We start from the raw sequence: 13696 nt of genomic DNA, 5'->3' as shown, positions 1-13696 counted from the left end.
GTTCCAGTTCGATCATCTCGCTAAGGGTGGCGAGGAGCGCGTTGCGGACTTCGTGGCACGAGTGAAGCATTCGGCTGTGCCTTGCAAATTCACGGCAGAGGAGCGTCCGACAAGGCTCAGAGATCGTTTTATTTCTGGTCTGCGAGACGCAAAGATGGTAGCGGCTATCCTGCGATTAACCGACATCACATTCGACTCGGCGGTCGTGACTGCTTCGTCTGTCGAACAGACGCTCACGGATGTCCGTGCCATTGCTGGCCAGGACGCAATGAGTAGCTCCAGCTGGAGTATGGCAGCTAATCCCGAAGTCAATGCGGTAATCGCACAAGTGCCGCGAGTCACGCAGCCCGGAGTCCGAGGGGTGGCTCAAGTGCCGCAGGTCGCACGCGCGCCTGGCGGTGCGGGACGAGGGGCACCGCAGCACGATCGCACCGGGAGCGAAGGGGCACCGCAGCACAGTCGCACCGGGAGCGAGGGGGCACCGCAGCACGGTCGCGCCTGGAGCGAAGGGACTTTCCGCGGCTGCTGGGGGTGTGGGGGTCCGCACCTGCGACAAATGTGCCCGTATAAGAACAGCGTGTGTTTGCATTGTCACAAGGTGGGACATTTGAAGCGTGTGTGTCGGATGGCGGGAGCCTCCGTTGGGGTCTTGGGTGACGAGGTGCGAGAGGACCCCAGTGACCTGGAGATCGGCCTGCAACCGGGGCCTGACAATGCCGGCGAACCAGAGCGGGAGATGCAACCTCGGTTGAGTCTGTTTTCCGTTGGTTCGGAGATGACGACGCCTTTCACGGTTGAAGTCGAAGTGAATGGCCAACCTACTGTGTTTTGCGTGGATACCGGGGCTGCGGTGTTGGTCATGGGTGAGCGGGCGGCTCGTGGTCTTCGCGGTATTCGCCTGGTCAAGACGGCCTTGTCGTTATACACGTACACCGGTGAAGCGATTGCACCGCTTGCGAGGGCCGACGTCTCAGTGCGCTACCGAGATCGACGCGCCCGGCTCTCGGTGTTCGTTGTACGAGGGGAGGGGCCCCCCCTGTTGGGTCGAGACTGGCTTGCGCACCTCGGACTGGGTCTCCGGTTCGTACCTCCAGATGTGCCGGTACTCTCTTCGAGGCCTTCATCGAGTACCGAGGGCGAGGCTCTGGCGGGCGGCGAGAGCCGTATCAGCTCTCGCGATGAGTTCCCGCGCTTCGCTCGCGATGAGTTCCCGCGCTGTGGCAAGGTTCGAGAGGCAATGCGCATCGGTGTGGTTCAGGCAGCTTCAACAGGTGACGATGGGCCCGTGGCGTTAAAGGGAGTCGCGAGTCGCAGCATCAAGTCGACAACCAAGGAGCGGACTCGTGATGCGGGTTGTGGGTTGTTGTTCATGGCATATGTGTTTTTCCTTGCTCTATTGATGCAGTTTAACGTTGTTGAAATAAATGCCAGCAGTTCTCGTGTAAAAGTGGATGTGACGGAGATCATTAAATGGGAATTGGATTATGATCAATGTGATGTAGGGGCTTCAGGGACGGTGGTGGCGAATAAAAAGGTTGAGTTTGCCGTCCACTGTCCCGGGCCGCAGGTGATTGCTTTGTCATGTGCTGGGATTTTATCAAAAAAGCGCGCTGTACGGAAAAATGAATTTGCGATGCTTCGAGTATTATTCGTAATGGTTTATAACGAGCCTATGATTGCAGTGTGGTTTAAGTGGAGTTGCTCCTGTCTAGCGGCCGTGGGGGTCTCGGAGATCGACTCGGCACCAAGACTGGTGCCCTGGTCTGCGTTACCTCCACCTCTGATTGCGAGCACAACTCGCTGTGTTCGCTCAAGGCCGTTGGGACGGGCGTTGGCGTCTCGACTGATGGTGGTGCGTGAGTTGTTTTGGCGCATTAAATGCATGCAGCCAGCGGCGCTGTTCAGCGCCCCCGGCCAAGGTCTAAGGCTGGCGCCACAACTTCCAGATAGCGGGCTGCCGGCCTCGGGATGTTTATCTGCGTCGGGTCTGCCTGGGGGAAGTGGGCCGGAGGCGTTTGATGGGGCCGGAGGAGGTTAGCTCGAGAGGTCGTTACGACCTTGGCCAGAGTCATGTCAGCATGGGCCACCTGGGGGGGCGTTTTTGCTGCATAATGCTGCTGTGCTTCTCATTTTGCTGCTTCATATCGGTAACGCGGTCAGACCTGACCTTTGCTGCTCCACTCGCTCGCATCGACACATTATATGATGTGGTGTGCTATTTTCATTTTATTTCCATGATTATTATACGAAGTCCTTCATGTTCTGCATGCTTCTTATAATACTGATCATTTAATAATCATACTTTTAGGAGGGAGGAGTGTGGTGTAGCCATGCCCACGGGGAGGGGCATGATGATGATGCATGATGGGCGTGATGGTGGAGGAGTGGCCGTGGGGTTCGGCGAGGGATATGAGGTGTGCACGCCGTCTGAGGCGTCGTAGTAATGCTGGAGTCGGCCGGCTCGTGAGTGTACCGCGTACGGAATAAAGGAGAGCCGCGGGCACAGTACGCCCGCGCTCGCACTCGTGCAACACAGCCCGGCTCGACTGTTCCTCCGCTTCGTGTCTGCCTGCTAAGTATCTCCCAGTACAGTACAGTGCAGTATTCATGGAACTCCTAAGCCCACAAGTAGTCCAAAGTACCCAGATTACAAGACAGAGAGACATTTACCAAACTTCAAGAGTTCAATCAGTGAAGATTGAGCATGGCTTGTAGTCCGTTATGTTCAAAGATCTGTGACTGCAAACAGCACCAATGGATGCTTAGGTGGGTACAGAAGATATACCCACTGACAGGCCTGATGATGTATCCACTGGAACCGATGACCCCACCATGCATGTTACAATAGACCGACAAACAGACACTAACGTTGTCCCAACATGGGCTCCCAACAACTCTGGAATCACAGATGATAAGAGACCTATTACAACAATACAAACTCTTCCACTGATACCAACACCGGCCCATGAATGGTCCACCCTCCTCACCGTCTTGAAACAAGCACAACACATAAGTTCGGAGATTGTTGGACCAAACAAAAAGACAATCATCACGTTGGACATGGATCTGTACATGAGGGCAGTCAAAGTGCAGTCGCTTAAGCCAAAATTGACAAAGAACTGCATTCTTAGAGTTGGAGAATTCCACACTGTGCTATGTGCCCTGCGTGCTATTGGAAGTTCAATAGAGGCCAGTGGGATTGATGATGCTTGGATAGAGGCTGACATCTATGGTTCGACAACCACCAGACAAATCCTGGAGGGGAGACACATGAAGAGAGCTGTGACAGCACACATCATCACTTTACAAGCTTTATATGACCTCCTTCTGGACGAATATCAAGCATCCGAAGGGCCACTACCTGTTGCACTCAAACCAGCAATAAAACTTCTGCAGTCAGCATGCAGTGATAATGATACTGCCAAAGCACAGCAGGCATCGAAGGACATATCACACTTGGTCAATGACTTAACGAAGAAACTGGAGGAGTTTTGCATCAAACGTGAGGCAGCTTCACCAACGTTCAAAGTTACAAGTATGTACAAGAACCTTGTTCTCACTCTTCTACAATTTATAAAGGCGTCACGGAGGGAGATTGGATCCTTCATCTTACTTCCCTGGAGAATCTATGTGAGCACTTCTTCAGCCAGAATTGGTTAAAATATGCTCAGCACATCCCAGAATACCTCTCGAAAATGTACAGCTTGCAAACAAGTGATCCAGATGTTTGGAAATATTTCTGTGAAGGCAATTTCTGTGTCAAGAAAACAGAATTGTCTTTCTGTAGTTTGGGTGTGGATCAAGCTTTGGAACAAGAAAACAAAAGGTTGAAAGTACTGGGAGGTTTGAAAGGTATCACCCACAACCCAGCAGCACCACAGCGTTTCTTTGTTGTCGCACCAGAATTAGAGAGATCATCTCTAATGATCATCAGAGGCCGAGAAGATGGCAAGGTTTTCTCCAGAGAAACGAACCACACATCACGAAATGTCCAATATAATTCAGGACAGACAAGAAGTAAAAGTGAAGAAACTTAAAGCAGTACTGAAGGAACTCAATCCTTTCAGCTAAGATGGTGGGAACCTGGTCAATGTCATCACCAAATCTGTTGTACCAGACACAATTCGAGATGATATACTCAGACAAGAGCGTTATGGAGATGATGCATACAACGACTTCATCCAAAAGCGAATTGTTGGAGAAACAAATCTATGGGATAAAGTCACTAAGGTGAAACCACAACGATGGACATCAACAGGAAAGAAATCATCCGTAACATGTGATAAACAAACCCTTGAACTGAAAGAGAATCGCTCCCTCTTTTCCCGAATGGCAATTGTCACAAAGTCGCGGCCAGAAATAGATATGGAGAATGCAATTGGTCAGTATGAATTTTCAAGTGTAGCTCGTTCATTATTTGCAGCAGATGGTACTCTGCTACCATGTATCGACAAGTACAAGCTTATGGAAGAGTTGGAAAAATCGGCGATCAATGGAAAAGAAGTAGAACCCATTGTAGGTGGACAGCGAACAGTCATTTGTGATGCGATGGCAATCGTACAACAAATTGGATCCAAGGATAGAGCATCCTGTAAGATTCTGGCCACCAACATGAATCAGTGGTTGAGCAAATATGTACAAACTCAGCAGGCTGTGCACATGGTATTTAATCACTATGATTTACCAATTTCCTTGAAACAGCAAATTAGGGAACGGCGAATGACAAGTACACAAACAGGTAAAGGTAAATCATAAGGCGCTGTCACACCTTGACGATTTAGTCAGCAATGGCAACGTATAAAAATGAATGTAAAACGTTGGCGTACGCTGAAATTTTGATGTTTTCTTTAAAGTTTTGGGCGTATTCATAACGTGTTGGTCGTATGCATAACATATTAGTAACGGGCACAGAACGTTTCTTTGTCTTATAGATAACTTATACCAACGAATGCTTAGCCTGTTGTCGGCGTTCACAACCTATGCCCAACGATAGTTTAACTTAGGCATAGCGAGCTGCACGTGGCGTAGCCTGTTAAAAACCTGCCGCGCACCGATTTAAATCATAACCGCCTGAGAATTGGAAGTGTCAACCACGCAGTCACACCTTGACGATTTAGCCAGCGTATGCCGACCTATGAAAAAATGTGTCTAAAACGCTGGCACACGTCAAATACGTATTGGGGAAGTTTTGTATACGTTAAGAGCACGCTGAAAAACGATGAAGTATGCTGTCATATTTCGTGGTACGTCGTGAAATTTCAAGCATGCTGAAAATTTTACGACGTACTCGACCTTATGGCGCACACGTTCCGCTACGCTGGGAATAAGTTGTAGGTACGTAACGCGATTGTTGACACACGTCGACACAAGTTCCTTGTAAGTTACTCATAAGTCGAAACACGTCGAGGTAATGCTTCGCGTACCCGAAACTTATTTTCTCCGTCAAGGCACATTTTCTTTTTTTCTCCTTGCCACGTATGAAGGCACGTGACGAAATATCTGAAGTTGTTGTTGTTGTTTTTTTTTGTTTTTTTTTTGTTTGTGTTTTTTTAGTCTATCACGAATTTTAAAATATATTCGGACATTTGCTTTTAAGTTTCGACGTCGACGTGACAATATCCTCAAACAGAAAATATTCACAGAGGAGGAACTAAGAATAAGACATGAGCAAACTGAAGAGGCAATCGGATGTGACGTAACGGCACGTGACGAAATATCAGAAGTTATTGTTGTTTTTTGTTTTTTTTAAACGCTGCCAATACGCCATTATACGGTAGCTGTAAATTAGAAACACGTTCAGTAAGTTCTGTGGTCGTCCGGAAGACGTCAATCAAATACGTCTACATACGTCAATATGCGTTGGAGGTACGTTACACATAGGTTCAAAGCACGTTACTCATAGGTTAGAAATAAGTTTTGGGTACGCTCAGCATTACCTCGACGTGTTTCGACTTATGAGTAACTTACAAGTAGCGTGCCTCGACGTGTGTCAACGATCGCATAACGTGCCTCGACGTGTGTCAACGATCGTGTAACGTGCCTACAACACGTTACTCATAGGTTATAAATAAGTTTTGGGTACACTAAGCATTACCTCGACGTGTTTCGACTTATGAGTACCTTCCAAGTAACGTGTGTCGACATGTGTCAACGATCGCATAAGGTGCCTACAACTTATGGCCAGCATAGCGGAACGAGTGTCATACGCTGGCATACATTGTAAAATTTCAAGCATGCTAAAATTTGAGGACAACCGCAAAGTACAACAATGAAAGCCAGTGTACTATGACGTATGGCAGTGTTTTTCAGCTTACTCTTAATGTTATCAAAACTTACCCATCACGTATTCGACGTGTGCCAGCGTTTTAGACAAATTTTTCATAAGTCGGCATCCGCTGGCTAAATCGTCAAGGTGTGATAGCGCCTATACATATGCACAGATGCCACACCGATACAAACAACCTTCAAGCAATTTATGGCAAGCATCAAGTCGAAGGATAGTTTGACTGACTATTTGGCCAATAAGATCCTGGATCACTACAAAATGCACAACACGGAAGTAATTGTGTCAACACAACGTGGAACATGGTCAAATCATGGGAATGTTGATTACCTGTCAAGTCCACAAGAAGAAGCCGACACACCATTGCTACTCCATGCCCTCCATGTAGCTCGTACAGGCGCAGAAGTCCAGATCATATCTCCAGACACGGATGTACTGTTGCGAGCCTTGCGAAGATATCCACAATTGGGACATAATCCTTCCTTCATCACAGGTGTGGATGATAAAAGGTGCACCATCTTCCTCAAACCAATCTATGATTCGATTGGTGACCGCTTAGCTGCTGCCCTGCCAGGCTTTCATACCTTTACAGGGTGTGATATGGCAGGTCACTTCGCTGGGAAAGGGAAACAAGGCTGCTGGAAGGCTCTGAAACAATTCTCAGTTAATGTCATAGAAGCCTTCATATAGCTTGGATCAAACCGCACAATTTCTCCAGAGATGGAGTTAGCACTGGAACAATTTGTGTGTCAACTATACCTACCTGGCACAGAGCTTTGTGAACTTTCATCACTTCAATGGCACATGTTCAAGAAGTCATTTGCAGAATCCGAGAAATTGCCACCTACAAAAGGAGCACTGGAACAACACATCAAGCGAGCTCATTATCAGGCTATGGTGTGGTACCATGATGAAATAGCCAAACCCAAACTACCAGAACTATCAGAATATGGTTGGACATTAGAGAACAACCTATACAGGCCAGTGCTAACCCATCTCGCACTTGCACCAAAGGCTGTGCTGGAACTTGTGAGGTGTAAATGTGTCAAACAAATGTGCACAACAGCACATTGTTCCTGAAAGCGAGCAAATGTTGTATGTACAGAGATGTGCACTTGTGAGGCATCCGATGACATCTGTGAGAACACTCAACAATCAGCAGCCTCTGATTCAGATGAGAGTGATGAACTATAATGATGAACTCTGAAATAATATAAAATATAACACTTAAGTTGGCCAAGCGGCATGCACCAATTTTGTTAAATAAAATTGAAAATACACTATATTTCCAATATTTTAAAATATATAGCAATATATATATATATATATATATATATATATATATATATGATAATTAGCATGATAATTTCCTGCCAAAATTACTCTGTACATCTCACCGGTCATTTTAAGGTGCTCTATGACATACTTATAATTAAATTTTGAGAAAATAAATTTTTGTTATATCACGGTCATCTCGTATTTTCTAGAAAAAAATCACACTAAACATGTATAAAAAAATTGGCACCAACATTTTTCAATATCAATACACTCCTGAAGTCACAAAAAAACCTTCCAACATAAATTAACATAGTTTGCAAACATGACCATGTATCTCAACATATGCCCCTGCACTATATACTTGTGGCCACAGATGAATAGTCTTGTGCAATCCATGATATCATATTGCATGTCATGTCAACTGAGTGACAAAACCACAAAGACTTTCCCTGCTCTGCCTCAGCCAGTCAAACTGTTCGTTTGAGAAACAGTCATTGGGGATTTATGACCAAAAATAGCCATTGAGGAACTTGCCAAAAAAGGATTCTAAAGCCTATGTAAGCTAACAAATACTGAGTAGCAGTGTAGCAGCAGGCATTGCTTTATCAGTGGGTGGCCTTGTGTCTTTCATCAACTACAACTCAACCAATAAGTTCCATTTTAAAACTAACACTGTATTTTTTTTTCAAATTCTAATGAATACGGTTATTCATTTTTAGCTCACCTGGAACATAATCCAGGTGAGTCAATAGGATGCACATCATCCGTCAATTCCTCCAGAATAGAAGCACTTGCACCTTCTTCTCCGAAACTGCTGATGGGATTGTGACCAAACTTGGTAAAAATTATCTTTGGTGTGGTATAACTCAAGTTTCCTCATGGTATCCTTCCCCTTCACCTATAAGTAGGTCATCGTAAGGTTTAAAGCTCCCCAAAGCATTTGAATTTCGATCTAGTTTGGCTGCCATTTTGGATTACAGGAAAACCTGTAACAATCTTCTTCTCTCAAACCGCTTCATGCTCAATGCAAAACTTTAAATTTGTGATCAGCTACCCAAGGGAAATATAATTTCTTAACCATGATGTCATCAGTCACGTGGCACAGCAGCGATATTGGATCATATGAAAACCTTGAAAAATCGTCTTCTCTGAAACTGCAAACTGATCGATGTGAAACTTCACATACGTGATACACCACACGAAATAAATATAATTTGATAACGATGTCATTGGTCACCTGGTCGGGCAGCCACATTGGATCAAAGGAAAACCTTTAAAATTCATATTCTTTGAAACCATATAACCCACCAATGCGAAACTTAAAATATACAACTGACTACCTACGAGAACATTTGATTAAAATAAGCTGATCTGAAATACAATTCGGCCGTCACAGAAAATGGGCAATATCTCGAAAAATATGAACTTTCGACACCTTGGAATTGCACCTCATCAAATTGGACCAGTTTTGACACAACCGGAAATAACCATACCGGAAGTGGGTAATATCTTGAAAACTCAGGATCATTGGCAGCAGGTTGTTGCACCAATGTGAACATCATGTCACCACTACCTCACCCAGAAGATGTTTTCTAAATCCGGCTCTTATTTTTATCCTGATCCGTCCATCACTCCACTTTTTGGCAACCAGCCAGGTGAGCTACACGACCATTGGTCCTCCATTTTTGAGTTCATTATGTTACAACTAGTGCAGAAAAAAATTGCCTTCTCATGTGTTTATTTCTTCTGATAACATTTGTTCAATTAACTTCGTTTGGGTGAATATGTTTTGGTTATTGGGTTGTACAATGATTTTGTGGATGACCTGGTGTTTTGTGCATGTTTGATACAGCGAAATTCAGCTGAGGTTGTCGATAATTACGGGTGATATTGAGAACCAAGATTGGAGCAACTTTGATTTCCTCCGTCGCTTCATCAAACCCAGCCTGACACCTGTCTCTGGTATGCCCATCACCAAAGATAGAGGAAAGTACATCTTTTATAGTTCATCACAACCACTTTTCTGTTGGAACAAAAGCCACCCCGAGAGAGGCCGAATTCAATTGCATGTGTGAATCATATAGCTCTATATTAAATTCTTTTATTTTGGTTTTGATGTACCAAACGATATTTATAGAGCGTTGGTGCTGCTGAAGCAGTTTCTTGGCAAGGGTCATTCTGTGGTTTGCCATTGCCTTCCCAGCATTGCTTGTCCATGCTCTATCGTTAATATATATATATACACTAGTGGGGTGTGCTTACACATTGTAAGCAATAACAAACTGCTTCCCCATTGTCTCGGGTTGCTCACCTGCATTTGTTTTTTTCATTTATTTATTTCCATGTTTTTTTTTTTTCATTCATTTATATTTTAATTTACAGACGCTTCCAATGGTTCTGTGATTTTTTTTATTGGTGCATTGGCTTTAATGTCTGTTGGCACACGAAATTAGTCAGGGAGTGGCTAGAAAGAGCTTTATATATGAAACACAAATATATGTATATGTGCACTGTGTATATATGTGTGTGTGGGCAGTATATATATTGGACCACTGGAAGGAGGACGAGTTATTTGGGTCTCACTTCCTTTGTGGTTCATTTGTGAGGATGATCCAGCAATGCACTGTGCTACCCAGTCATATCTCTGTTACCCATACCATGGTCGAACCCAGCCTACGTCGCTCAATGAACTTTGAACAGGAAATGAAGGTCAGTCATCAGGCTGAAAGGTGATGATTTGGCTCGTAAAAGGGAATTGTATTAAAATAACTTCAACAATACATTTTAGCTCAAATTATAACATATTTGGCCACTTTAGGCATATGTTGGATTGAAAATGAATAATGCTGTAATTGTATTCTGGTTGTAAGCTCTCTTATATTGCGGAGTTTAGTGCTGTAGTGATGAGGATGCTCGTTTGTCATCCAATATTGTGTTTGTACTATCATGCCACCATGCTTTATTCCCCTCGTGCAGCTGAAGTCAGACCTTAACTTCGGCTGACACTTAGCTCCAGCAGAATGATTTGCTACATGATCTCAGCTCACCATGTTGCCTCTCGGCTCAGCTCGCGAGTCCATCAGTGATGGCCTGGGTCACGTACAGATCAATAGCACCACTCAGACAAGAACGGATTTCATGAGTGCATCAATGGCTCAGTAGCATGCATCCCCTGAAAATGATACCACCTGCAAACATGTGCTGCATACGAAAGAAGAAGAATTTAAAAAAAGGAAGAAGAAGAGGAAGAACCAGAAGAAGAAGCTTTTAGCACAAACTCACAAACATTGAAGGTTCAAGTCTGGATTCTTGCAGCAGTATTAAGGATTTGGATTTTAAGCTTGGTTTTGTCACGGCACATTCAATGTACATTTGCACTGGATCATGAGTGCTATTATTTTATTTATGGTTGTAAAATGACGTTTTCTGTGAACTAAGACAACAAGCGAGATATGATGGCTCTGCATACAGAGCTGGACAATAACTATATATCATTTAAAGTTCCTATCTACAGTATGTGTCCAATCAGGGAAAGAATGCAGAGCATATGTGCAGTTTTGCATGTGCAAAATTAAGAGCTTAATGTCAAGTTCTGATATTACACTCTTAATTAGTGCTTGGCAATTTATCTGCTATGACTGTTGGAAACATAGGACTGAAGAGTTTGGTTGATCTGAGACAGAGCTTTTGCTTGATATTATATTATTTGACTTGTTGGCTGTTGGGATGGCTTCGAGGTACATGTATTAACACATCCAGCCTGGGTTCAAATCTCGGTCCAGCTACAAGTCGTCATCCTGATGTCTCGCAGGCAGAGCAAGGCATCAATGTGCGTGCGGTCCCTTGGATGGAGGTTATAAACTGGGTGGCCCGTCTGTCAACGATATTTGGTGGACGTTGAAGACCCCACGGTGTCCTTCACGATCAAAGATTAGCATAGTTGCCAACTCTACCGCTTTTTCTTCTGTTCATGTGGGTCAACTATGGAGGAGGCGAGCTATCGCCAGAACCCTGAACAGATTACAAATTCCTGCCCTCACCTACAGAGAAGGTGCTGCGCTAACATCAGCGACACAGCCGTTCCCTCGACAGCCAATGATACTACTTGCAGTCTTGTGATGCACACGTAAAGGGAAGAAAAAAAAAGATTTGACTTGTTTAAAGGTTAACCGGCATGATTTACTACTCCAACATTTATGTTATTTGTCTTTATATTAATATCTGCTGCTGCAGGCTGGAAACATCTTTATGGTCGACTGCAGTTTGCTGGATGGTATTCCCGCTAACAATGTTGACCCAGCAGTGGTCCACTATGTGGGATCACCCACGTGTCTGCTATACATGACACCAGATGAGCAGCTCATACCAATCGCAATACAGGTGCTGACTTGCTTATATTGTTATTAGCTTTCCATTTTCAGTATGTGTTTATAATATTTATATAATGAAGCAAGTGTACATATGTCCAGCCACCAACGACTTCTTTTATAGCATTTATTCATGTTATTTGTGGTCCTGTTATATGGCATAATAAGATAAATTGCATACATGTTGAGAGTATCCACGGTCAGGTCATGGGCACAAAACCTCCCCTCACCTGTGAATGGGGGTGGGTGGTGGGGGGTACACTACTTACCATTTTCACCTGTACATATGCCACAGTACAAGTGGTTTACTGACCTCTGCTGCAGGCAGGAGGGATTGCTTTCGCCACTACACAAAATATATTTGCCCCACGTCCCCTTCCCCTCCTCCATCCTCCCCCCCTCCCCGAGAGTGGTGTTTCTATTGTAATATAATATTACCTCACCAACATAAGTTATATATTAAAACAAAAACTTATTTTAACACTAGAATGGCACTCGCATACCTCCGCCAGGCTGAAGAGTTTACGTATTGTGTTCCACTAACAGTCCGGATCTGCAACTGGACCTTCACCAAAGTCTCATCATCCTGTTTTTTTTCTCTCATCTCTCATCATTTTCTCATCAAAACCCATCAGCAAGTTTTGTCATAATCCATCCATAACTTTTTTGAAACATCATGCTCATATATCGTTTTGGCCCGAACTCTCAATGGTGAAGAATCACTTAAAAATTGAAAAATCGAATCCACATCGGAACCAAAATCGAATCAATTCCTTCTTGTCTCACATCCAACCTGTCCACCAAATTTTGTTTGAATCCGTCCACAACTTTTTGAGATATCCTGCTCACAGACAGGCAGACAAACAAAGTCAGGGGTGAAAGCATAACATCTGTCCAACTTTGGTGGCAGAAGTAATAACATTTATGTTTTTTTTATGCAGCAACAAGTATAATATAGTAGAACAATTTTTTGTAATATACTGTACTTATTACTGCAATTGGCAGGAATAGATATAGTGTAATAAAAAAATGATTACCATCAATTGCCAACATTTTTAGGACATTTCCTGAGGGTTTCACCAAATGCATGATGCAATCCGGAAATTTCCAGAGGACTTTCCAGCCACATCCGACAACTCAGGACACTTTACAGGAAAGAGACAACACAGCATTTAACAATGCACAGTCTCACCACAACATTTGTCAATGAGGAAGTTTCTGACTTGGTTGATGGGAGAAGGGCAGTAGTAGTTCAGAAACCTTTTGATAAGGTACCACATCGAAGGCTGATGGCTAAGGTGAGGACTTGTGGAATGGCTGGTAAAACAGCCAAATGTACTGGAAACTGTGTTCCATGTGCTACCCCAGGGATCACTCCAAAAACTGTTATTATTCACAATTTATATCAATGATTTGGGCATTGTGGTTTCCAAATTTGTAGATGACACAAAGGGTGGAGGTAAGGTAGACAACAGGGAGGGGGTGATCTGATTCAGAAAAGCCTCGATAATGTGGTTGGGCAAAAGATTGGCAGACGTAGTTTAACAGATCTAAATGTAAGGTACTGGGGTTGGGTAAGAATAATGAAAATCGGAATTATATAATGCAAGGGCTGGAGCATGTGACAGAAGAAAATGATCTATGGGTGGTAATAGATGTGGGAGGTAAACAGACAGTGGCGTGACAGACAGCCATAGGTAAAGCTCATCGGGGTTTCGGTTGTATTCGTAACGGGATAAATTGCTGTATAAATCCAAAGAGATTGTGT

General features: G+C 44.1%; 1 protein-coding gene and 1 long non-coding RNA gene across 3 annotated transcripts in view; one reads left to right on the top strand and one right to left on the bottom strand.

Moving 5' to 3' along the window:
• Positions 1-13696, top strand: part of LOC147030139 (polyunsaturated fatty acid 5-lipoxygenase-like) — a 138786-nt gene that overhangs the window by 105463 nt on the left and 19627 nt on the right. For both annotated transcript variants that reach the window (XM_085873868.1, XM_085873869.1), the window contains exons 6-8: positions 9414-9523; positions 10098-10270; positions 11795-11941. In XM_085873868.1, the coding sequence (XP_085729994.1) occupies positions 9414-9523; positions 10098-10270; positions 11795-11941 (430 nt within the window). The remainder of the gene's footprint in view (positions 1-9413; positions 9524-10097; positions 10271-11794; positions 11942-13696) is intronic.
• The window catches only part of LOC147030138 (uncharacterized), a 30918-nt gene continuing 23760 nt past the window's right edge, over positions 6539-13696 (bottom strand). Inside the window, exons 2-3 of the long non-coding RNA XR_015056239.1 lie at positions 10609-10762; positions 6539-7141 (exon numbers count right to left, since the gene is read on the bottom strand). This is a non-coding gene — a long non-coding RNA (uncharacterized LOC147030138). The remainder of the gene's footprint in view (positions 7142-10608; positions 10763-13696) is intronic.

Source organism: Eptatretus burgeri, chromosome 3, assembly GCF_056783735.1.
Source record: "Eptatretus burgeri isolate ZD-2024b chromosome 3, Ebu_testis_v1, whole genome shotgun sequence".
Classification (NCBI taxonomy): Eukaryota; Metazoa; Chordata; class Myxini; order Myxiniformes; family Myxinidae; genus Eptatretus; species Eptatretus burgeri.
The sequence above is the reverse complement of the archived record's forward strand: the minus strand, read 5'-3'. Positions and strand labels throughout refer to the sequence as shown.